A 27,205-nucleotide genomic window follows, 5' to 3' on the forward strand; every position below is an offset into this window, starting at 1 on the left:
GTTGAAATGTTTGATTCGCACTTATCAAACAAAACAAATAATATTTGGGGGCTATTAGATCAAACTGCAATATTCACTGTAGAAGCTGTGTGCATGATGTCATTTCACAGGTGCGCTCCATTCTACCGTCATTGCAAATGTTTCTTCTATTCCTCATAAATAATTTATGTAGTTCAGATCAAGTTTGATTCAAGATTACACACTAATGTTTTGGGGATGATGACGACTAAACAGCACGCGTGTTCAGTGCGTCTCTCCTCCATCCAGCCCCCTCATTTCAGCTCAAATACGTCACTGCTGCTTCTTCTCAATCCAGTTTCATGCTGAGGACCAGCACCTGCCTCATCTGGAATTTACCTTCTGGACTTTTGCAAAACCTCATCCCGCTTCAGTTAGTAGGCTATTTCATCTGGAGGGCTGTGCAAATGGAGATGTGTTTGGCGGTTTATCGTTTTTGAAGAGGAAAAACCCAATTTAAACGCACAATCTAAAGCGTCATATGTTTGAAGGGATTACCGCAAACAATTTGCATTATGACCGAGATGAGAATTTGGTGGGTTTTATGGCTCATGGCATTCGCTCTCACTTCAGCCGCCCCGAAATCACACCATCGACTTCTGGAGAAGACAAAGGAACAAAATGACACATTGCAAGTTGAAAGAGATAATCATGAAAATATATTAAGTCGGGTAAGATACTTTTCACAAGCGCTCGAAATGATATTCCACTGCAGTTTCTTTAGCCTAATCTGCAATTAGTTACACATGTCATAACTTTCATTAATACATTCTTAACATTATCTGCACAATGCCTACAGATCGGTAATGTTTAATGTAAATTCAAGACTATCCTATAAAAACATTTAATATATATAAATATGAATCAAATAATTAGGCCTATGTTTCAATATGCCTATAAGTTATGATATTTGAATGCAGGGTGCGAATTGAGGGAAAAGTATTCAGTTTTTGGCTCGTAGGTAGGCTGTAGGATCAGTAGCAGCTAACCTAACTGACATTGTTAATCGTAAAATTTTGATTTGTTTAAAAATTGTTTTAGGCTACGACTAATTCTATTGTGCCATCGGTGACAGTCGTTTCAGCGAGAGGAAGCTTAAAAACTTTTCTTTCTTTATATATTTTTAAACGCGCTCACTGTTTTGAATGGAGTTTGTTAATGTTATTAATGAAAGTTATAATAAACTTTGGTAATTGAAAAAAAAAAAAAAAGTCCATCAACGACAGTCAGATTGCATCAAAGTGCAGTGATTTTGCTTGCTGGAAAATGCATCCGTCCTCTTTTCTTTGTAGCTGCTGGGTGATTATGACAAAGTGAAAGCGCTTTCGGAAGGCTCTGACTGTGGCTGTAAATGTGTTGTCAGACCTCTGAGCGCGAGCGCGTGTCAGCGGATCCAGGACGGTCACGCGACGCCTCAGGATTTCTATACGGTGGAGACCATCACATCAGGACCCCACTGCAAATGTCAATGCATTGCACCTCCGTCGGCTCTAAACCCTTGTGAGGGTGACTTCCGTTTGAAGAAGCTGCAACAGGCTGGGAAAGATAATGTCAAGGTGACCACATCTGAAATTGGATCATCTTATACCAAAATATGGCAGGATAACAATGCATAACGTTTCCTATATTCTAAAATAAAACCAGCTCTTGCCATGATGGAATTTACTTCATCGTTACAGCTGTCAACTATACTGGAATTGCTGGAGGGTTCCTTCTATGGCATGGACCTATTGAAATTGCACTCAGTCACCACCAAGCTTCATGATCGCATCGACACAATAGAAAAAGTAAGTGTTGTTTCCTTTCTTTTCCTATCTTATACTTTTTATACACATTAGTGATGTGTTTTATTATTGACAGATGGTCTTAAACAACAAGACAGAGGAGAAGTCAAACACAAGGAGCAACTCTCCGAGTCCACAGTCACCCACATCCTCACCTACAAATCCGTCCCCAGAACAGCAGCAGAAGAGGACGAGTTTGAGGGAGCAGAATGACGAAGCAGCTGCTTTTCGGCACATAGAGGTGGGAGGTGCTATTTAAAACAAATGTTGCGTTACATAATTATCATGTCCAATACGTAACAGTGGAACAATCCAAACATTATGCTATTGCCACAAAGTGAAATGGCCCACCTGCTGAGGACGTTTATTTATTTACTTAGGATCTGTCTCAGAGTCAATGACCTCATGCTGTGTTTTGAAACTCTTACTAATTTATCCTGCTGTCAACTCTTACATAATTTGGCATGAAAAGAGCCAAACGTCTTGGAATATTAAAGATCCAAAATAGATGATGCACTAAAGGGATTGTTCACCCCAAGATGAAAATCATGTCATCATTCACCCTCATGTCATTTCACAACAGTTTCAATCAGTCTTTGGTTAATCTTCAAAACACAAATTAAGATATTTATTTATTTAACCTTTTTGGCTCTTTTAAGTTTTGTTTACCTGGACTTTCAATGGAGGGACAGAAACATAAAACATAAAAATATCTTAAGTTGTGTTTCAAAGATCAACCAAAGTTTTGTATTTGGAATGAGAGTGAGTAGTGTACATTTTGGGGTGAAGTATCCCTTTAAGAATCACATTTTAAAGGTAGGGTAGGCAAATTCGGAGAGACTAGTAATAGTTTTAAAAGCATAAGATCCCTAGCCTGGGAAAACCCAGACAACTTCTGGCAAATTTAGATTTGCTCTGAAAGTTAGTCTGGCAAAAAGCTCATTCAAGCCCATTTCCAATCCGTCGAAATCGCGGCACCAATCAGAAACGTTGGGGCAGGCTTTACACGATGACGACAGCGCTGGGATTTTGAAGCAGATTTTTGTAGCCTACATTACAAAGATGGATGCCGCCGTCGAACATCACTAGTTCGAATCAGCTATCGCGCTGTTTTAAGCGATTTGAACGTTTCCTTTTTGTTAAAAACCAAGCAAAGAACAACACTCATTGCTCTGATTGGTTTTAGGTCTACCCGCGACGTCCGTTGGTGACTCCCCTCTGGAAATGATTTGTCTATGACGCTTTGCCAGACCAAACTCAGTTACAACTGAGAATGGTCTGGTATTAACCAGGCTATAAGATCCCACCCTTTCTTCAGAAATCTCTCTCCAAAGCCATGCCACTTCTATCATTGATTGCTATCAGGATGTGAAGAGTGTTTCAACCTGTATAACAAAAGTGTTTGTAAAAGCAACTGCCTACATTTAATGGATGCAGTATCACAGTGTCTTCTGATGTACTGAACAGAGTAAATACGAGGAAAAGTTTGTGGGAGATCTTCTGAAGAGCAGTGGATCAGACATAAACAAGGCCGTCGCAGCTTTGCAAGAACAAGAGCGCCAAGGAAGGGAGAAGCAACCAAAAATAATTGTTAGGGGGATCACATACTATAAATCTGACCCAATGGATGAGACAGACACAGAGGAGAACTGTAAGTATAACTGTGTTTCCAAAATCTATTAAAAATTAAGACTGCACTATATTGGAAAAAAAGACTTGAATGAATTGAATAGCTCTATTTGGAAAGAATGATTCATTCAAAGTAAATAAACCAAGCTGATGACGCTGATTGACATAGGTTTGTCAATTGCACTAAGCCATATTGCAATATCAATTTTATTTTGATATATGGTTCAGCCTAATTGAAAGTTCTCAGAAAGAGAAGTTTGAGATTTTTTTCTAGGCTACTATATAAAATGCTTTGTTCTTCATTGCAGTAGATGATAGTCAGAGTGGTGACAGCCCAATTGATCTTTTTGCCGACGAGCAACTCCTTCATCACAAAGCACGCCACTTCAGGCCGGTTATCAAGGCATGGTCTATCCGACCAAAACCCAAGATTGAAGTTTCAAAAGGAGGAGATGTACGAAGTGGCCTTCAAACTCCATTTAATGGACTGTTGGACTCTGCCCTGCCGATTAAGACGCCTACAAAACCGATATCCGTTCAGGCTCAAACCAGTCAATCCACCAAAGACAACTCTACGGGAGATGAGAGAACCACACCGACACCTGCTGGGATAGATATTTTGAATCTCACCATCCCCAAGGAACATACCAAACCTCAAACCATCGTCAACAAAAAGGAGGCAAGCAACGTGAGGCCCACAACTCAAAACATGCTGGTCAAGTCATCCAATCTGGGCCACATAAAAACAATTGAGTCAGTCACAGCAGCTGCTGCTAAAGTGGTGGCTGCAGAGCCAACCGTGACAGAACAGACCAACGGGACTGCTGAAAAGGAAACATCTGTATCTTCTGTAAACAGAAGTGGTACTGTTACCAAAGAAGATGCCTTCCACACTGGGAAAGCTTTGTTTTCTTCTGAAAGCACACTTAGAAGATTAACACCATCACCAACTCCTCATTCAAACACTTTAACAGTCACAGAAAGCTCATTGGGAACAACTGCTCACACAAGCACAGCTGCCACCATTGTGACAACGCCACATGTCACTGAGAGCAAGACAGTTACCTACTTATCTAAGAAGAGTCCTAAACTGGCATTAACCTCAGTGGCGTCTTTGATGACAATTACAGGAACTACATCAACAACAATAACAGCCAAACCTGGCAAACGCAAGTATAGCATAAGCTGGGATGAAGAGGAAGAGGTCGTGGGAGGGGAGCAGATGGACCAAGAGAAAGCTGTGGTGGAACAGAACGTTGGAGAGGAACCTCAAAAGAAGTCAGGTATAGCTTTATGATGTTCTTGTATGATATATAAATATATATGCAAAACATTTTCCATTATTACTTAAATCAATATGTAACTCTGAATATGCACTGAATATATAGCCTGACTTCATACTCATATTCTAGTCAGGATGTGAGTCTGAAACTGCTCCATAGAGCTTTGATTATGAGGCGTGTCTTAACCGAACCAGGAAAAAATCTCTGCGCTCAATTGGATAGTCGGTAGACCTACAACCAATCAGAGTCAACTACTTTGCATTTCACAGTTGTCAACAACATAACTTACTTATTTTTAGAAGTAAAATAACGAGTGTTGCTTCTTTTACTCGGTCCTCCATGAGTGCGACCAAAGGAGAAACCACACCGACCACACGCTTTTCATTACGTCCCATCTTCTTAGCGACCATCGGAGCCAGCTGATAAGTTACACTTATGCCGAATCATGTAGGAAGGACAGCAAAAATATCTTTCCGATCAACAAATGCCTTGATTGCAGTTCTCTGTTTGTCTATCAAAATTAATGCGCTGTCGATTCATTTTACAAAAGACGCGACAGCGGAATCTATACATCTCAATTCTCCCGCTGCAGTCATCTTTGAAGGAAACCAGTTAAGCGCTCTTTGATAACGTGATGATTACGTCCCTGAAGATCACCTGTCCATCATCGTATAAAGCCCGCCCTGGCAATTTGATTGGCCCGATCATTTTTTTGACTGATCATAATTACTCCTCAATGGATCGACCAAAAAATGTTGTGGGCGGAGTTCGGAGTGACATCCAGGCTACTGAATATGCATAGTTTAGCATAAAATGATATAATCCAACGTAATTGTGAATGGTTTTGTTTTGTTTGCAGGAATCTGTAAGGACACCTTGGCCACAATTTCAGAGCCCGTCACACACAACACGTATGGTCGTAATGAGGGCGCTTGGATGAAGGATCCGCTGGCTCAAGATGACAAAATCTATGTCACAAATTATTACTATGGCAACAACCTAGTGGAATTCCGCAACATGGATGTCTTCAAACAAGGTATCTCTCTTTAATTCAAAATGAACACACTCAGAACAAATAAGCAATTTTACTTCATTCATTTTCTTACTTTCATTTAAGGCCGCTACACTAACTCCTACAAGTTGCCTTATAACTGGATCGGCACCGGCCACGTTGTCTACAACGGAGCTTTCTATTACAACCGGGCATTCTCTCGAGACATCATTAAGTACGACCTGCGTTTGCGTTACGTGGCTGCGTGGACCATGCTGCACGATGCAGTGTTTGATAATGACGACGTGTCTGTGTGGAGATGGAGAGGGAACTCAGACATGGATTTGGCCGTCGATGAGAGCGGACTTTGGGTCATCTACCCAGCTCTAGACGATGAAGGCTTCTTGCAGGAAGTGATCGTCTTGAGCCGCCTGAACCCGAGTGATCTGAGCATGAAGCGTGAAACCACCTGGAGGACCGGGCTCCGGCGCAATCGCTACGGTAACTGCTTCATCGTATGCGGCGTTCTTTACGCGACGGAGAGCTACAATCAGTACGACACCAATTTGTCCTATGCCTTCGACACCCACACCAACACTCAGGTGATTCCGCACCTGCCTTTTAGCAACAACTATACTTACATCACTCAGATCGATTACAACCCCAAGGAGAGGGTGCTGTACGCCTGGGATAATGGACATCAGGTCACTTATAATGTTCAGTTTGCATATGTTGACCCACTGTAGACCCTGATGGCAGAGCAAATACATTCTTTGCACAAAAGAGGAGAAACCATTAATGTGTTCGTGGATTGTGGATCAGTTCACTCAGCTTTTATTAACTCCACGTAGTTTAATGTACTTATTAATATACTGTTATGTTTTCAAAGTGTAAAAATCGACCCATATCTTTACGTATATAGCGAAGACTAAGAAAAACACGTACATAATGCAGCTTTATGCAGTTTGCATTGACGGTCATTTCTTTAGATATCGCAGCTTGCTTTTGCACTATGAAAACGGACCTCTTTATGTTTATAGCTGTACCTGAATGACAGAATTATGAAGTTTTGAGGTGTTGTATTCTCAAATCCTGTTGAATACATTGTATATACTGTAATATAAAAAGGTAAAACCATGTGATGAATGAATGTAAAAAATACAATTTGTATTTTCATAAATATATCTCAAAGTTTGTTAGATTTTTTTATCACATGCATATATAAAAAAATAAAGTTTACAACTCTAGATATTAAGTAAAAGCAAGAGTAGACAGTGTTCAGGGCACATTTTAATTGTTTTATTTCATCAGTACGTTTGATACATTTGATCAAATGACAGTACTGTTTGTAATCTTTTTATGCATATTTTATTGCAATTTCATTTGAAAATTTTCTAGCACCAAATAAATTAAATCTCTGTCAAACTCAATAAATGGCTGCAATAAATAGAGTTGAGATAAGATTTATGGAATTGGTCTTCTTTTCATATTGATGATGTTGAGCGAGTGTATTCTCAGCACAGAACGTCTCATTGGACGCTTAGATAAGAGCAAAATGCTACACTGTAAACCCCTTGATCCACAGAGCTAAATCCAGACAAACAAAAACCAAAAACATTGTTTTCCCCAGCCCTTGAAATGACCTATAATTAACATGTTACAGCGCCTCAGACCCCACATTTATACAAACCTTTAATTTCAGAGAGCAAATTCAGACTTAAGACTCTTGTCTGCGCCCTGAAAGAAGATGCACACAATTCAGCCACAACCTTGAGTCCAGTGTTTATTACTTTGTTACAAAATTCCTTTCATTTCTTTCACTGCATGAACAAACAAAAAGTATTTCCAAAAATGCAGAAATTGAATATATTAAACATCAAAAATATTGCTCAAAAGGAAAAGGGGATTTGATGAAATTAACTCATGAGCATTAACTCATGTTTCAAACCAATTATGAACACAACACAGACATTTCTACTGAAATGTGGTCGAAATGTGACATTTTCTCTTAATATTCTAATAATCATTCAGAATTTTGAGAACAAAGCTTCACCTGAGTTTTAATAATCTGTGAAATTCAAATAATGAAGAATCCTACAACCCTCGAGGAGCTCTAATGCTGATTGGTCAGCGCAGGCAAGTTTGTCTTCGAAGGGGAATGGTTCTTTGAAAGTGACAACAAGTTGGACAAGGACAAGCTAACGACTACACTGTTTTCAAAATAGCTTGCCTACGGCATCCTAAACCATACAAGAATCGAGCGAACATCTAAACAGGCAAGAATAATAGAGATGAATACATAGTACACAAGGACAGATCAGGTAAAATATTAGCATTAATAATGTCTCTTCTATAACTTCAAATAAACGAGTGTTTGAATTCATGTCACGTACACCTTATTAAAAGTGCAATCAAACCACTAAGATGAACATGAGGTCTTAAAAAATATAAAAGAACTGACAGATGTTGCCCAATCTCTAATCCCAAAACTGCTATTCCAAATTTGCATTTAGACTCAAGCTTCATAGACTAATCAAAAGACAGAAGTGTTATCTAAAGACTATCTTCTTTACAATTTTTTGAGGGATTTATTTACATCACTGTCTGGATTCAGAAGAATGGAAAAAGCAAGAAAATGATACAAAATGCCTCTATTCACAGACACAAAAGGGAAATAATCAATTCTTACTTTTCTATTCAACAGTTAATTTGTAACAAAACAAAAAACTTCAAAAAACCAAAATTCAAAGCCCAGGTGGGTTGTTTGAGGATATTGACCATTAAAGATGCACCAAATAAGATTGGTACCAAATTTCATAAATATTTCAATACATGTTATAAACAAACAACAAGCACAGCGCAAACAAAATCAAAGACAAATCCCTGACAGCTACCACATGGCAGAGAAGAGTTTGATAATTGAGCCCAATTGCACTTTGGTGTGGGAGATTTGGTAGATGAATGCTCCTGTTGGCAGAACATGTCACCAACAACACTTAGGTTGTGTGATAAATTTCTAGGGCGCACAAAACTGAAAAGTACATACATAAACAAATACATAAATGTAAATGTAGATGCCTTTGAAGATAGATGTGTAAAAGTAGTCTCTGGAAACAATAGCCTGGAATAAAGACTAATTTGATTTTCAGTAGTATTGAATGGCCCACTTTAAGCATTTTGAAGAGGTGACTTTAAGATAAATTGTCATTCAATTACCTTGGGGAGATCTTGGTTTGCCACGCGAATAGGAAAAAAAGAAAAGAAAAGGGCAGGCTTATTATGGTGGGAAAACTGGCTAATTCACAGAAGAATAAGTGGATTAGTGGATTGCTGGGACTAAGAAGAACCCATAAGGACTCCAACTGGGGCGGCGGGCTGGTTGTTGCTGGGAGCCGCGTGATAGAAAGAGCCTGTGTCTGTCTGATTGACCCGCAATATGGGCGGAATACTAGACGACTTGATGTGGAGGATCCTGGTGTCCATGACCTCACAGTCGATCTGCATCATCACCTCAAACTCTTTGTCTTTTATGACGCTCTCTGCAGTGAGACAGAAAGGTAATTGTATTAGCCAAGGAAAATACAAATAGTTGTACGAAACAGCATTTGGTGTTCAGTTCTGTGTGAAAAGAAAAGCAGGTGATGTGCTGGGTGGCCCGGAGGCATTTTAGGGGCTCTTTTCACACAGAGTTAAAGCTTAGTCACACGCTGGAATTTATTTTAACATAGCAGTAAACACAAGAGATGATGACTCCCACATACTACCATTCCAAAGTTGTTGTTTAAAAAAAAAAAAAAATTGAATTACTTTTTTTTTTTTTCATTTAACAACATAGTATTATTTAGTGACAGTAAATACATTTATAATGATATATAATGATTTCTAGTCTTCTGTACTTTGGAACTTTCTAACCTGTAAAAAAATCAGTTTCCACAGAAATATTAATCAGCACAACTGTTTTCAACACTAATAATAATAAGAAATGTTTTTTGAGCACTACATAAGCATATTAGATTGATTTCTGAAGGATCACGAGAACCTGAAAATTCAAAATTCAGCTTTGCCATCGAAGAAAGAAAATATTTTAAAATATATAATTTTTCAAATTGTAATAATATTTCACAATATTAGTGTTTTGCTGTATTTTTAAGTAAATAGAAAAGCATTAGTGAACATTAACAAATCGTACTGACCACAAACATTTGAATTGTGGGAAGGATTCTATTTTTCTTAAGACCTTTATGCAAAATAGCAATGAAATTTCAAAACTGAAAATCCAATTGCCAGTACATTTTATGGATTAAAAATAAAAATTTAAATTTGGATTAAACATTTTAGGTCAAGCAAAAATATAAACTATTATATTTACTATAGAAACTTAATATTCCACTAATTTCTTTTCCAGACCTGGAGATCACTATTTTAAAATGTATATTTCCAAGTTTTACATCATCGTGGAAAGTCAAGTCAAAGTCAAAATATTAACATAGTTCTAGTAGCAAATTTAAAAACAACAGAATTTAAACCACAATGTACAGCATAATTCAGAAACCCAAACAATGCTTTATCATACACAAGTAAACAGGTAAATGCCAATTAACATCAAATTATCAAAATCTACTGGTATTCAAGTACAGATTTAACACTCCTATTCGATTCATCCATTAAGACTGTTCTAAAATATAAAGTAGGCAATACTGATCAAGCTTTGGTTTAACTTACACTAAAGTCTAAGGTCAGGTTTCGACTGCTTTCCCCATGTTTTGACAGACTCATAAAAGTGCTTGTCAAACACAAGCAGTGATTATTTTGTAAGAAAGCATTAGAAGCATGATGCTTAACACTCACTACAAATGTTCTATGGCCTATCGTCTATAAGGACACCTCTCTATAACAAAAAATATGATGAGAGAGCTTCAAATGTATGCACAGCATATGGGCGGCAGGAAAATAACTTTTACAGCAGACTCAAGCACCGATAAAAACTTTATAGGCTGGAGAGTATCACGGTAGGTCAATCTAAAGCACTTTTCCAGCCATTGCTGGTGAATACATTTACGTATCCTACACTTAGTAGTTCCTGATGAGCGCTTCAGCCGCACACCCACAATGATGATCTCATAAGCTGTGATTTACAGTAAACTTGACTGTCAGAGTCTTTCTGAAACCAAAATATTCCCATCTATCTCTAATGCTACCACAAAGTAATGGAATAAAGTCTAAAAATCTCACAGAATGTGTATTTTCACAGGTGCTTTTAAAGAAAACCTTAGCAGTGCTGCAGAAATCATCATAGATGATGGGTTATAGCAATTGTGTCACTTTATTTCACAGCAAGCACTAAAATGACACCGAACTGCTGAGCTGTACACATCATCACATTTTTTTTTTTTTTAACAAAAATGATCTTTTCCGTCATATATATAAGTTTCCAATATGTCAACAATGTCATTTTTCCATTCTTACAAAAGGCTTTTCGTTAGGTGAATTCCCTTTGGATATTTCTGGTTCTAGGCCCGACTTTCCAAACACCATTTAAATACTGATTAAGGCAACATGTGGACTCAAGGGTAAATTCCTGATGAGAATGTGGTTGTGAACCTTTTAGCTTCCAGCCAAACTTACTTTCACTCATAAAAGCAGTGGTTTGCCCCAAAATGGTTGATATTTAATGCCTAAAAGGAATAGTTCAGATTTGTCATGCATCAGTATTGAAATGACCAGTTCTTTAATAAAAAGAACCATCTCAAAAGAAAGAATCAATTCAACTGACTAAATGATCCAGTCACAGTGATTTGTGAGTTAACAGTCACAGCAGGAAAGGATTATAAGTAAATGTATTTTCAGATGAAGACTTTGAATATAATGCATAAGCTGCATGTCGTCAGTCACATGAACTGGACAACAATTATTTTTGTGTCCATTTGAAACAAGAAGGTGAGTAAATTGCACAATTTTCATTTTTGGGTGAGCTATTCTTTCCCGAATTAGGCTTTTTAACCATAAAGCAATGCCTTTCACTGATATGACTTCTTGAAACAAACAAAGAAAGGGGGATATTATGGTCATCATCTTCAACATTCACAAACGATTATAATGCTGACTCACTTCCCCACAGGGAAGAGCGTGAAAAAGAAAAGATAAATATGCACTGACTCTGCCAGGCACTGCAACAACAGTCAATAATCATGTTGAAAACCAAACATAAAAAAATTATTGAAATTGACGAAGAAAATTCACGTTGTATTCAAGACAGAAATCAACAACCTTGAAAACAGAACGATTTTTCCTCCATGCCCGTTGTGGAAACCCCCCCGACCCAAACACAATCTTGAGCATGTAGAACGGAACGGAAACAGCTGGGGGCAATTTCTAAACGTAACTAAACTAAAACTAAACTTCTGTTCTGAGTTGTTCAAAAGATTCTCTTGTAATAAAATCATGTGGAAGTCAACTTTGAACATGCATTTCTAAATGGAAACAGGATGGAGCTAGAAAAAAACTGATTTGGAGTACACAATGCTTAACTGTCTTCTCAAGAGGGAATACTTAGATTTGGGTTACATAAACAATTCAATGTTATGATCTTTAAGATACAGCAGGTTTCTTGTTTTCTGGTGAGCCTCACTAGCCGAAGACTATGTGCGTCAATCATGCTCTTATGAGACATCACATTCTCACACAAACTCACGCACATAGCAACAGGAATGTTTATTCTTCTTTTCATTAGACAACTTGGATCAAATGCCCTCATTTTGAGAGAGATTGTTTTAAACTCTGCTTTTCAGTGCATTTCTTTATCAGCTGTGGCTAGATTGTTGGGACAATGTACACACCTGACGACTAGTCTGAAAGATTTCAAACAGATTTGAAAACTGGTTTGAAACCCATCCTAATGTCTGCGAGTAGTTAGTGTGTCTCATGATTGCATACACTAGAAGAGAGACACAAACAAGGAACTATGAGATAACTACTAAAAAGGAGAGGCATTTGTCCTGATGGACTCTGACAATGACTATACTTCTATCATTATTCTCTTTCTAAAAGGCTTAAACTCTTAACTCTTTCACAAAAGCCTATCCACCCTCTGACATTTCCCTGAGTTACCCTTACAGAGATTCCCAGTATGGGGTAAATTGAATCTAATACTGCAAACATAGCCAAGGAATCAAAGGAGAGAAATTCGGTAGAGAATGTCTAGGAAAGTACTTCTCTTCATGCCCTTATTCAAAATAGTATTTTAAAAATTGTTAGAGATTTTGTGAGTATATTGCGTAGTTGTGCTCGAATTTAATCATTTTATTTGTGATAACGTAATGAAAAATGCCAAATTGTGTGGACATCGTTTTTGGCAAGGTGGTCATACAAAGAAAATTATGAACGCATACAAAAACAAGAGAGAACAAACTAAATATTAATAACTGATCGTGTTGTCGTCAAAATATGCTTTTTCCTGAGCTTTTTGTTTCTCTATGCATTTTTTTGCATAGTAAAAAAAAACACCTATAGCTGTAGTATGCATTTGTAAATACCTCATGTGTATGCATGTATAAAATATTAATATAATACAAAAATATATTAATTCTCTTCTATTATGTTTTTATAAAATTATATTTTTTTTATTTAATGCAATATTATTTTAATATAAATATTAATATGATACAATATAAATAAGATAAAATGCAATAGATTTGACATATTTTTAATATATATATATATATATATATATATATATATATATACACACACACACAACTATATTATAAGTCAAACTCAAATGTCAAGTCAAATGTTCTTTGAGGTACAAAGCAGTGAGACAAGGACCAACTCGTTCATTAGATAATAAGATGATTCTTTTCTCTTACCATTGTAATTCATAGCTGGCAGGACCAAAGACATCTTGGGGCGGCTGCCTTTGTTGTGATTGTTGGCAGGAAGAAGGAGGTGATCCTATGAGCAAAAGAAGAACAGACATAAAAACATGAATGAGGAGAGTTTATTACTTTGGTGAGAACATAAATTACACTGGTCACTGTTGAAGACATTTGAAGCATCAATCTGGTTGCAGGAAAAGTCTGATTGTGTTGAACAACACAAGTGAAATAACCGGAGGATGAAGGCCTTGATATCCAGACCACTTGTGTATAGCAGTATACACTACCGTTCAAAAGTTTGGGGTCGGTAAGATTGGAAAGTAAATGTTTTGCTATGCTCAAGGCTTTTTTGGGAAACATTACTACTCTTTAATATAATTTACAAAAGCTGAATTTTCAGCAGTCATTACATTACAGCAGAGAACCAAAAAGGTTCTTGGTTTTCAAGAAACGTTTCTTATTAATAATGAAAACAGTTGCTTTATATTTATTTGTGGAAGCCATTATACATTTTTTTTTCTTTAAAAAAGAAAATTATACTGCTCTAAACGGTAAGATTTGCTTTATCTCAGTGCAAGATTGTTCAAACTTCAAGCGCTGGAGAGTGTCATATAACAATTCTATAATCGGGTCAAATGTATGTACATTATGTACATTTAGTCCAACTCAACTGTAACATTCGGAGACATGAACCTGTCAGGACACACACCTGTTGAAGACAGAAACCATATGGACAGGAAAGCCATTGAGCTGGAGAATGTAATAACACTCATGTCTGTGTGATGGATGGGAAACGGGTCATGGATGTGTGACGTCTTGTGTCATGCAGACTTCAGTAAATGTGTTAGCGTTTAATACCATCTGTTGTCACTGTAGTAAAGATGTGCAGAAAATTTAATTCACAATGAGACACAAATAGTTCACCCAAAAATAAAATTCCTGTCATTAATTATTCATCTTCATGTCATTTCCAAATCTGTATTACTTTACATTTCTTTCATTTAAAAGGCAAATACATTTGGAATCCATTGAAGAATGAAAGTAAATGAAGACAATTTTTTCACTTTTGGGTGTTTAAATGTTCAATTCTGGTTCTGAATAAAAAAAAAAAAACATTTGTGTTACATCATTCTCCTCCCCAGGCCACTGTGGTTCCCTAGACTAGATTATGACAATGAGGTCTTTTAGGAAGAGCACAGAAGTTGCCACCTTCTCTCTTTGTGTACTCCAGCAGGTGACCTGATCCTCCAATTCAATTGCCTTCATGACTAGAGCCAATGAAAGGGAAGGTGGACGAGAGAAATAAAGACTGAAACGGCCAGTTACTAACCATCTCAGATAGAGATGAACTTTGAAGTGTGAGTATCGACTCTGAAGTGTGAGTATCTCAGAGGGAGCAGCAAACTGAGGATATTATGATCGGCTTACAATGAAGATAACACTTAACAAGAAACTAACATTTAGAACTATTTAGAAATTAGAACTATTAAGTTGCAAACACAGTCCAGACAAGGATGTTGGGTCACTGCACAAAAGTAAACCTAAATAGGAGGACACGCAAATTCTCAGGAGACACATGCCCAGAAACCTAGGAAACAAAATAAACAAAAACTACTAAACTTTATGAAAAAAAAGTTAATTTCTTACTGAAACAATTAACAACCACTTTCATCCTTTATTTGAACTGATTATTTGAACACTCCTCTCCAAGCTACACATTCTTGAAATCAAATTAGAAGAGGGCTGATCCACCAAGTCAAAGGACACCAGGGTTGTTTAGCAGTAGTTCACATGGTCAAACTCAACTCAAAAACCATAAATAACCCTCTTGAGGTTTTCTACAAAAACATTTCTTGTCTTTAAAAGAAAAATTTGTGGACAAACCCCTTTAAAATCTCAATATTTTGCTGATTATCTGTCAGCTATTAAACAAAAGGTCACACATTAGAATCGTAGACAGACAGAATTGAAAATCTGACGGATTTTCGACCTTTTTACGTTCATAAATGGAGGTTACAATCTGAGGATCACTGAGTCACTATTACTAAAGTCTGACTTCCCAAAAGATTGAACAAACCTAGAGACATAATGAAACACAGAAAACAAGGCAGTGAGTGACTATGACTAAACCAGTCAAACATCTTCTGGCTCAACTCACATAGATGGGGATTATTTTCAGGGCTGATATTACACACACAAAAAAAAGACAACATTGATTATAAAGTCTTTAAATCAAGTCATTTAAAAAAAAGCTTGCAGAACAAGATGTAACGTCCACAAAAACATATTTATTTTCTTGTTATGAGTCATTGACATTATAAGTCATTTCTTTTGTTTTAGTTTCACAAAAAAGAGAAGGGAAGTCCGGTTTGCCATTAAAAATTTTTTTACCAGAATGAACTGATGAGTGATAACCATCTACTGTCATATCCCCTGCAAATTGGTGAAATATGATATAATTTTGCTTTTGAGACATTGTAGTTTGTCTCAATTTGGGTGTGTTTCCTTCGTAACAAAAGAGATTTTAAGATTACTTTTTTTCAAATATGTCGGGCAACATTATTCAAATCTTCTGAGTGAATAATCAAAAGCAGGTACTGAGTGTATGGAAAAAAAAAACAACTTCAAACACAGTTAGGAATAAAAAATTAGTAACTAAACTTACAAGGAATAAAGAACGTAATGATGAAAGATGACATGCAATTAGACTGAAACAAAAATGTTAGAAGATTACTTCAAACGCAGTCTGACTCCAAATAAATATACGCCCAGCTTGAGATCATATACATGTTTACCAAAAATTAGGCCTTGACTCATTTGAATAACTCTTAGTCGATTCAGTTTTTCCCCTTTTACAAAGCTGAAAATAGCTGCAAAAAACATTTGTTAGCTAAAATAAAAAATACAATCTATTAATGTGCACTAATAATGCACTAATGTGGGGGGGGGGGGGGGGGGGTTCAATTTGAAACCGAGCATGTGGAAAAATGGAGCATGTGTCAGACAGAGCCTTGCTTGGTTGATCCAAACAGCCTAGGACAAACCTCTTGAATATATTCTGATAATTATACCACTATACCTTAATCTCACAAATTTATCAAATCCAATGAGTAATTATTCTGTGGCGCAGGTCATCTGACATCAAATCATTTTTCAGGATACTTTGATGAATAGAAAGTTTATTTGAAATAGAAACCTTTTGTAACATTATACTGTAAATGTCCTTGCTGTCTCTTTTAAGCAATTGAATGCATTCTTGCTGAATAAAATTATTAATTTCTTTAAATCTTATTAACCTAATCTAATTTACATAAAAAAAAACGTACAGATTAGCTTACTGCCTTGTATATCTTTAAAATTACAGAGACATGCGGTCAAGGTGGCAATACAAAACAGACTGCGTGTTTTATTTCAAACAAGAACGATAGTTTACAAACTGAAAAAACAGGAGTCTATAAAGACCTCCCAAGATTTAATGCTATTTAATGCATTCTCTGACAGGCCATGTGCTCTATTGTGGTGGAACCATCTCAAGTGTCCCTTTATGATGCTGTGTGGGCTCTAAAATCAATTAACCATGTTCATGTGTGGCCACAGGCCGATAGAAAGCAGATAGATGAAAAGACAGATAGGCAGACAGATGGGGTGGTCAACTTACCCGGCGGAAAGAGATCACGTAGAATGTGTCCCCTCTTCTGTTGAGTTCATCAAAGAAGTCATTGTAGGTGCGGCGAGGGGCGTAATACACCTGCAGCTCGCTGCTGGGAACCCTACATAAAGGATACAAACACTTCAGACACTGATTTATATTTTATCACTGATAAGAACTGCATGTGCCAGTTATGATGTTTACTGCAGGTAAAGCCTTTGACTTGTACTGAAGAGGGAATTAATATATATATATATATATATATATATACTGATTATTTCATATCAAAAATTTCCAGCTGTATCTGGTTTACTTTAGATTATTAGTATTTTTTATTATTACATGTAATCTAATTCTCAAAAATCTCGTGATAAAACTCTTTCCTGTGTGAATGTGGCCTTTCCCCAGTTGTCAGTGTGATGCAATGGAATGTCAGCCATGCTGAGTTTTTGCCCAATGTACTGCTGAGTTCAGCCAAAAATATGATTTACCCTGAGGGAGAGCGAGTGAGCCAACCAAAAACACGAAAAAAAGAAAAATAAATAAATAAAAATAGTTCGTTGTTTTTTATTTCGTAACAATTTCCAGTTCAACATCTCCAGGCACACCTTGAAAGAAGTGAAGGGTGCGGTAATGTCAGCAAGACCAAGTTCCTCTCCTGGTCCCAGCGGAATACCATATAGGGTCTATGAACAGTGCCCAAGGCTCCTTGTTCGACTCTGGAAAATCCTGAAGGTGTTTTGGCAGAGAGGGAAGGTGGCTTCCCAATGCAGATCAACTGAGGGCATCTGGATACCCAAAGAAGAGAATGCAAGTACCATCGAGCAGTTTCACATAATCTCGCTGCTCTGTCTCGAAGGGAAAATCATCTTCAAGATCGGGAAGAGAGCCAATTATGCAGAGCTGGTGGTGGTTGGTTGCCGGGGCGAACACTCAAATACCTTGGAGTTAAAGGACAACTGTGCAGGCGAGCCATAAAGAACATATCTGAGGCTGCCGAAAAAGCCTGACGATGGCTGTGGATCAGGAGGGGGGGATCCGTGGAATAGCATACCACTTGGACACAGGGGTCGCCCAGGCGAGGGTGTCTGTTGATTAAAGACCCAAAACACCTTTTGATACCGGATTCATCACTGATGACGTGTCCAAGTAGCACCAGTAGGTGTATGTTAGAAAAAAAAATAGAGGTATGTAGGCGGATACCTCTTTAAGGTGTAAAAATATTCAAGAGAAGAGTTCCAAAATGGAGTTTGCAGAGGAAGTCTATCCCCCTCTTAAAACACACCAGCACACACTTGTGAGGGGGGTTTGTGATTGGGACATGACAGCTAAGGGTCAATTTCGCCCTTAAGACTAAGAGCATCTCATAATTACCGAGTTAACTTCTAGAAAAAACAATTATATTAAAGGCTGAATGGCCTGCAAGCCTAAAACGATGCTTATATAGCAATTTGGAGAGAAAAGATTATGAACAAATGATGTTTTCTTGGAATAACATGTATGGATGATTGTGCACAAAAAGATTCCTCGAGCATTAATACTGAATTTGATGACAGCTTTAAAAAAAAATATCTTAAAAATTCCAGAATTCCACACCTCGACACGCTCCAATTTTTTGCCAAATCGACCACCGACTTTGTCAGATGACGAATTGGCTGTCAAACTTCAGTGTCTTGTAATACATAAATTTAAATTGTCCTCAGACCATTTCACAGAACACACATTACAACATTTGTACAAAGTTTACATTACAAATAAAGGGACTGTTTTTTTTACCGTTTTGCTCACATAAGCAAATACCCCATTGAAAAGCCTGTATGGCTTTGGTACAACACTGCAGAATCAAGAAATGATAACTGACTCTCATACACAGACCATGATGACAAATATGTTGATATACTAATATGCTGTTTGATGTTGCAGGAACTTCCTCACACATCTAGTGAAACTTACTTTTCAGAGGAATCCGTGTACTGGATCTGTGTCATTATCTGTGGCACCTCAGCCCGTTTATCTGCTGCTTTCTGTCGGACAAAGAAAAGAAAAATGTCACTTTCTATTACCAAATACAACAAGAAGCACATTCCCATATGCGTCACTGACTGTACAAGCTTTAACATCTCAATGCTTAATCTCCTGTCATCGAGTGTTAGGCTGATAATGTGCATCTCTCTCACACTTTGTTTAGCCCTGTGCTGTGTCGAGAGCACAAAGAGTCTGGGAAATAGCCATCTGTCAGTATAGCCATCCATCTCCAATCACCTAACCTCTCAGCACTCTGCATGGCAGTATTTACTTAGTGCCTCAGTCCTGGTGACGGAAAGCAAACATTGCTGCAACTGGCGGTACCAGAGTACACAGCTTTGTGATTATAATGGGAGCGAACTAGATTGTTTGTGGTGAGGACATTATTTTTTCTGGCGTTAGCAGTTCCTGTTTAAGACCACCAGTTTTTCTGAGCCAGAAGGCCTTTAATGTAGTGGAAACGCATGGAATGACTTCAAATTGGGCGATGGGAACCTATTTGTGGAAAATGGTTATCAGTGAATATGTGTGATTGTGTCTGTCAGGGCAGTTTCCACACATAAAGCACACCCTTCGAACACAGGACAGCCTTTCAAACAATCAACCTGCTGCACACTATGCTTTTCTAAATCATAACAAGCTGTCCATCCAACTGCTCTCACTATTAGTTATCTGAAAAAATAAATGATAAGGAACTAAAGCAAACAAGTACGGTCTGATTAATTCTGTATAAATGTGATGCGTACAGCTTCACATTAAGCCAAAATGAGGCTCAAGGGAAGGTTTCTGGAACTAGAATTGAGAAGCTTTTTTTGCCACATGACTATTTATGCTAAATTATTTCAATAAAGATTTGAGTAGACATTCTGCTACCAAAGATGGTAAAATATGTTTCTTGAATATTGATGCGAAGTTATGCCACAGAATACGGTCCAGTGGTTTTAAAGCGAATCAGACTTAGTGTGGTAGAGACTGTAAAGGAAAAAAGGAAGTTAGTCAGATTGTGGTAGATTGTGGGGTGTTTACTTTCCCAAGACTACAGGGTTATACTAAAAGTGGTAGACAGTAGTGTGAGAGGGGAGAGAGAGCAAAGAAAGGGGTCTCATCCCTAATGTAAACATTTAGAAGGATCTATTTAAAGAAAATAAACAGTGTTATATCCTGGTGGTTCTCAGCTGCCTGTATCTGGGTTGGAGGTATGCAACAAAGAGTCGTACCAATACAGATGTCATGCTGAAGGTCAAAGAGAAAGAAACAAGACTCTTCAATGACTACAACTGGTCAATGTCAAGGCCCTTAGGTGTCTCTCTCTGGCTTTGTTCACACAAATCTGATTTGGATTTTAAATCCAATCTTTAGGACAGATTTTTAACAATGTCAGAAAGAAAGCAAAAAATAAAGAATAACAAATTTAGAAAGACAATTGGAGGCTTAAAAGAGGAAAAGTGTTGTAAATTCATACCGGGATGGTTCTGCCTCTGTGTTGAGTGTTGCTCAAGCGGCGGGTTTTGGTCCGCTCAACCTCATGACGATGTACCCAGCCTCTCAGCTCATGCGCTATCCTATAGTTATGCAGAGCAGAAACATCCTCTCAATTTTATAAGATAAAAAATTATGTCATTCAAAACATGACTGGTTTATTATAAAAAAAAAAAGGTGCTTATTAGCTAGAAGTTTAACATTATTTTTCTTCGCTTAGGGATAAAAAGAAATTTGAAATGCATGGCCAGTAGTATGTTAGCCACACTGCTGAGAGCAGCGTTTAGATGAATATTTTCTTTGAATATATATCCAATTAATAACTAAAACACACAATAAAAAATGACAGTGGTGAGAAAACAATAGTTAAGGAGCATCTGTTCATAGCGATAATTTGGTGAATATGTTTGTACGAGCTCTGCAATTTGGCACTCCATTAAAGTCATGTCACATTTATTTATAAACCAATTTATACATTAGATTGTTTAAAAGCAAGCGGCTTTTCGGTATTAAACATAAAAAAGTTTGTCTCTTTCAATTAGAATTAAATTCAATTTCTACTTTAAAGCGGCTCTCCAGTCTATTCATGTTTTTACTTCTAGGCGTCTGAACTCGACGGAATAAACAGAAGAAATGAACCAGAGAACGAAAGGTAGAGCCAAAACTACCTATTATGTACTCGCCAAAGACAAATGGTAGTTCGAAGGTGTTTACCAGCCAGAGGCAAGCCGTTTCAAACTCCCAGCGAACAACAATCTTTATTTTGGCCTAATTTAGTTAAAAAAGACGTTACACCAGTTGTTCTTCGATTTTTCTTTAATCAAGTATATTGGGACCATAAAACCACTGTAAGCCATGTTTGTTTGGTTTTTTTTTTTAAACATTTAAAAAAAAAAAATTAAATTTTAAATAAATATTTTTTTAATTATTACTAAATATAAAACAGACAACAATTTTATAATTTATTAGTAAATAATTATAATTTAAAGCATTTCTGCAGTAATACTGATGTAACGAGTGTGTTTATAGAGGACTATGAGGTTGAGCCACATTTGAATGCATTGTAAAATAAAACACTGAAACTATCCATTTTTTAAAAAGCTGGTCTAACAGCTGTTGGAGCACTGATCGAAAGACTGCTACAGTTATCTTTTACTCTCTTAACAACAGAGCTCAGAAGGTTACGTACCAGACAGTAATTGTAATTGTAATAAAAAGTGCTTCTCAGTTTAGATCAGATTTAGGGTACTGTCGACCAGATGCTCTGTACTCAATTTTAAGACAACTAGCTTGTACCAGAACTGCCCGACACTACTAACACTATTAAATGTATAATAAAATAGCACTTGAATGTGAAAGAGGGTGGGGTAATGTCAACATTGATGTTAAATAAAGTTCAGTACTGACTTTATGCACTTAGTCCTGTTGACGGGTGGCTGGCAGGGTGGTGGAGTTCTGAAATAAAGAGGATCCTTGACCACCATCAGATCCTTCTGCTCTGATAGCACATCCTCCAACCTATGAGAAAGAGAGACAAAAAATAACATTAAAGACAGGAAAGTGTAACAAGGAAAGAATGGAGAAGGGGGTTTAGAGTCTTTATAAGGACATTTTAATTCCAAAACAATGTACGGAATTTTATAAGGCTCTTGTTTTAATCATCTCTTGGTACTGGCTTAACATCTGAAGGAATACCACGTGCAAGTGTGCAAGCCAAGATGGTTCCTTCTTATCTTGTCTATGGGAAAAGAGAGCATCTCTAAAAGCTATCAATGAACGCTGCCAAGTGCCAACAACTAATGCCAAGTTAATGTTTAGCACAGGTACAGTGAACCTGTACTTAAAATAAATCCAAGATATCATGAACAACAAAATCCTAAACCATCTCCCTGCAAGAAACTGGTGTAGACATTTACAGCTTAACGCAACAGCTCCAGAAAACCAGGAAAACATGGCCTCTGAAACAACATGTCAAACGCTTCGGGTTGGGGATGAGTGACGGTGAAGCTCCGGGAAGCAATCTTTGCTGACAAAGAGAAGCTCATCCCACAGTAGAAATAGTGAGTGGAAAGTCTGGATTACTGTGGGCTTAAATAAAAAAAGAAAGAACTTAAGAAAGCAGACTAAACGTCTTAATATATTTAGCACTCAACAATAAAAAAATGCTTTACATAGGACAAACCCTGGACTTTTAGAAACACAATCTCTGGGCAGATCCTAACTCAGACTGGGAAGCAGGCAGAAAGTTGAGGATAAACCCTTTAGAAATGTCAAATACAGGAGCAAGAGCTACGAGATCTGTGGAAATATTTTATTAACTGGAGATTTCAAAAGAGATTTCTAAATTCTTGCAGGTAAATTAACTCCCTATAACAACATCTGGATCTGGATCTATATCCTATCTCCAGTGCTAAATTACATAATTGAATTTCCTGCTTTGTACTCCCCGGATAGCCAAAAAACGAACCAGCTCAAACAATCCAACCCTACGATGGTTTTCAAAGAACCTATTACACAGTTTGAACTGGATAAGAAAACTTTAGTCAAGAGTAGGAATGGAGGTTAGTGAAAAAAAAAAAACAGCAGAAATGGGAAAAGCGATAGTAAATGAAGAGGCAATGAAATAAAAACGGACCTAAAATAGAGCCTTGTGGAACACCACCTGTTTTGGCCAACAACAAAAAACAAACTCAGTCTTACTAAAGCTGGTGATTTTGTCTAACTCAGGCCCCAGGAAGTTTGAAACATGACCCCTGGGAGTGAAGTAACTCAAAATTCACTAGACCTGCTTGATCAATGTATTTGGGAAAACATACAGACAGGTTTACAAAGTAATCATGTCTTCAAATATCTGTCTTTTCATGTGGGGGTATTTGAAGTCTTCTGAGTTTCATGTTTTTGAAGCAATTTATTTGAAGCCAGTATTGCCTTTCAAAACATCATCCTGGGTAGATAAAATAACAAACTTAGCTAGCTGAGCAGTTTCAATATGAAAATGTGTGTGGGGTGGCAGATGTGAGAACAGAGCCTTGTTCTCTTATGCAGGCAATTGGTCAGAGTCACTCAACACCTGTGCTGACGTGTTTTGTAAAACAAAAATGGACTCTGTAAGCTTTGGCAGGAAAAGGTATCTGGTGTTTCCAGTCCCACACAGAGGACTGAGCATGACTAGATGTTCATGCAACTGTAGAAGACTACAGAATAGTATTACCTGTTCGCAGTGCTAAATGCATCAGTCTGAGGCCTGTCTGAATCGAGGATTCTCTCTGACTCAGGGGAAAAGCCCAGCAGGTGTCTGCCATTGAACCCAGGGGCAGCAGGAAACGTAGACTCTCTGTATCCTCCAAGCAGACTTGGTGGGACACAAAAGGAAATAAAACAAGTCAGGATATTAAAAACACATTCCTACTGGTTCCTTCAGAAGAGTTACATATGGGAATCTTTCCATGGGACCACCAAGTTTTCCTTATGCCACCAAGTACTTACAACTACAAGTTTCATGTGACAGAGATTTATTCATTTACCAATCTGAAAGTGCAACCTGTAACAAATTCAAATATTGAAATGGTAAGATTAATTTAAATGATTTACCTTATTGGACCCAAGTTGAAGACCAAGAAGACCAGGACTGCCATAAGACACACAGCCCTCCTTTTTGGAGCTGTTGCTTTTAGCACAGAGTTCTTAAGAGATGAATAATGATATAAGTTATTAGGCAAGGCAAGTTCATTTATATAGCACATTTCTTACACAATGGTAATTCAAAGTGATTTACAGAAAAGGAATTAAAATAGTCATAACATAATCACAATAAAAATATCATGTAGAAGAAAAAATGTCCTATCTGGAGTGAAAAAAAAAGGAGATTCAGGTTCATGATTTTACACTAGACATGCCCCTTCTAGTGTCTCTTCTTCACTCGTGAGAAGAGACACTAAAATATTCTAGATCAGCACACCCCATTTCAATTTCAACTTTTCATATAGTAGACAAAAATTGAAACAACGCATCCATTGCTCCATTGAAACAACACATCAACAGTATTATTTTGAGTTGGTCTGCTAATAATCAAAGATCTTTCATGCAATTGCAGCCTCCAATTAGATCAAGGTAAACTACTGTTTAAACATTTTGGGTCATTATTTTCATTTAATATTATTTTTAAATACATTGATACTTTCATTCAGCAAGGATGCATTCATTTGATCAAACAAGGCAGCAAAGATATTTATAATGTTACAAGAGATTTCTATTTCAAATTAATTCTGTTCTTTTAAATATTCTATTCATCAATGCATTCTGAAAGAAATGTATTATGATTTCCACAAAAACATTAAGCAGGACAATGATTTTTAACTTTTATGAGAAATATTTTTTGAGACAGCATTTTAGAATGGTTTCTGAGAGATTATGTGACACTAAATACTGGAATAAGATGCTAAAAATTAAGCTTTGCCGTCATAGGAATACATTATATTTGAAAATATATAGCCCACATAAAGCAGTTATTTTAAATTGTAATATTGTATTACAATATTACAGTGCTAACTGCATTTTACTGAATTGATCAAATCAATGTAGCCTTGGTGAGCATAAGATACGTCTTTTAAAAGAATTTAAAAAATCTCAACGAACTCAAATGTTGGAATGCTAGTGTAGAAAGCATGGACACCCACCTCACTCATCAGGCCTTCCACTTGTCTTTTCAATGTGCCGTTTTCATTCTTCAGCTTCTCGTTCTCAGAAAGTGCCACCTTCAGACGGGCCTCCAGCGTCAGCAAATACTCTTTTTTCTTCTTCCGGGAGAGAGAGGCAGACTCTCTGTTCTTTATCATGCGCTGCTGTCTCCGAGACGCACTTGACTTGAAGGAAAAAGAGAGATATCAGGTCAATACTGCTCGACAAAACCTGTGAACAAAAACTAGTGTAATTACTAGTAGTAACACACAGTCAAGGTACTTTGTGGTTGAACTTGCCCCCCCACCACACAAATGAGATCTTTGTCTCATTTATTTGTAACAGATCCTGTAGGAAAATTGCATCATTACGATCATTTGCAACACGGTTGAGTCATACTAAATGTTATTTATACTGCAAGAAAATTAGAAAAGTGAATGCGGCTAGGATCTGATTTTTGCGCTAGCTGCACCTTTGATCAAGACAAATTACATGAGGCTGGATAGCCATAAGTCTGTGTCCCCTCTGTGCACACACACACACACACACACACACACACACTCCACCTAAAGATAATAGCAGACAGGACCATCTGGCATACTGTCCAGTATAGAGGAATGTGAAAAGAAAGAAAGAAAGACCTAATGTCCTATTTTCTATTCAAAGCCATGAGATTGTTTCCTTTGCTCATTACAGGTTGAAATTATAAATGGAAATTGAAGAGGAAAAATTATAAGAAATGAAAAGTAATTGATGCTTTACTTTTTTTAATACAAGGACACATTAAATGTATCAAAAGTAACAGTAAACACATTTATAATTTCTTTTTTAAATAAGTGCTGAAAGAATCCGGAAAAAATGTCACAGGATCCACGAAAAAAATTACACAGCATATTTTTTTTCAAAATAGTTAATAATATGAAAAGTTTCTTATGCTGATTTGATGCTTATTCAAATGATTTCTAAATCATGTGATACTGAAAATTCAGCATTGTATATTCACAGGAATATATAACATTAACAAATATTGAACAATTTATTTAAAAAATTGTAAGTTGTCACAATATTACTATTTTTACCAAATAAATACAGCCTTGGTGAGCATAAGGGACAAAAAAAATGTATATATACACACACATTCATTTATTATAGAATATAAATAAATTTTAAGTCACCCAAAACTATTGAACAGTAATGTATACATTTTATTTGAGACTGGAAATGCTCCGATTTTGGAAATACATGATATTGTTTGGGCAATCTGAGCTTTCTTCATTAAAATATACACCAGTTGTACTTGTATGGCTGGACAAAAGAAACTATGAACCAAAGAAAAAAAATGAACCATATAAAAAACAACTACGCTTTCCAAGCTGAGACATAACAATGAGCCCTATTCTTACATGAAAGCTTTAAACAAAGTGTTGAATTTATGTATGCTCCACTTTAACAATGTTCTGGAATATAATTAAAACTCCAACCTAATTAAACATAGTTAATTAGGCTTACATAAACAGGGCCTGCTCATAATTAAACCACCACCCAGTCCTGACAAAACTCAGGGGTCAGATGCTTGCTGCAGCAGACATGTTTGAGAACACACCTCATCCTAAAGAGAGGAGAAAGACAAAGGTGAACAAAAGATCTTTACTGAAATAGACTAAAGAGAAACTGAGACCATTGGTAGGGTGGGGTGGTCTGTTCTCACAGCAAGACCATTTTAAGACTGTGGCCTAATAGTCATGGTGATTAAATTGCTTGGATCTCCATGTGCCTGTTTGTGCTCCCATCTCATG

At 37.0% G+C, this 27,205-nt stretch overlaps 2 protein-coding genes across 4 annotated transcripts in view; one reads left to right on the forward strand and one right to left on the reverse strand.

Annotated features, from left to right (window-relative positions):
- The first annotated feature begins 274 nt into the window (after positions 1-274).
- On the forward strand, positions 275-8,413 carry olfml2ba (olfactomedin-like 2Ba). 2 transcript variants are annotated; one of them, XM_039692121.2, is made up of 8 exons: positions 275-689; positions 1,311-1,574; positions 1,698-1,805; positions 1,879-2,043; positions 3,270-3,453; positions 3,740-4,714; positions 5,574-5,750; positions 5,832-8,413. In XM_039692121.2, the coding sequence occupies exons 1-8, from the start codon at positions 534-536 to the stop codon at positions 6,449-6,451; spliced, it is 2,649 nt and encodes an 882-aa protein (XP_039548055.2). In that variant the 5' UTR covers positions 275-533; the 3' UTR covers positions 6,452-8,413. The 2 variants fall into 2 exon arrangements, with proteins under 2 accessions (XP_039548055.2, XP_088974847.1); XM_089118721.1 differs by having other exon boundaries at positions 598-689; positions 1,382-1,574.
- Positions 7,476-27,205, reverse strand: part of atf6 (activating transcription factor 6) — a 33,390-nt gene continuing 13,660 nt past the window's right edge. For both annotated transcript variants that reach the window (XM_039692122.2, XM_039692124.2), the window contains exons 8-16: positions 25,409-25,594; positions 24,324-24,415; positions 23,944-24,084; positions 22,140-22,250; positions 20,716-20,815; positions 19,182-19,252; positions 17,238-17,349; positions 13,571-13,655; positions 7,476-9,244 (exon numbers count right to left, since the gene is read on the reverse strand). In XM_039692122.2, the coding sequence (XP_039548056.2) occupies positions 9,042-9,244; positions 13,571-13,655; positions 17,238-17,349; positions 19,182-19,252; positions 20,716-20,815; positions 22,140-22,250; positions 23,944-24,084; positions 24,324-24,415; positions 25,409-25,594 (1,101 nt within the window). In that variant the 3' untranslated portion in view covers positions 7,476-9,041. The remainder of the gene's footprint in view (positions 9,245-13,570; positions 13,656-17,237; positions 17,350-19,181; positions 19,253-20,715; positions 20,816-22,139; positions 22,251-23,943; positions 24,085-24,323; positions 24,416-25,408; positions 25,595-27,205) is intronic.

This window comes from Pimephales promelas, chromosome 13 (genome assembly GCF_988280905.1).
Source record: "Pimephales promelas chromosome 13, fPimPro1.hap1.1, whole genome shotgun sequence".
Taxonomy (NCBI): domain Eukaryota; kingdom Metazoa; phylum Chordata; class Actinopteri; order Cypriniformes; family Leuciscidae; genus Pimephales; species Pimephales promelas.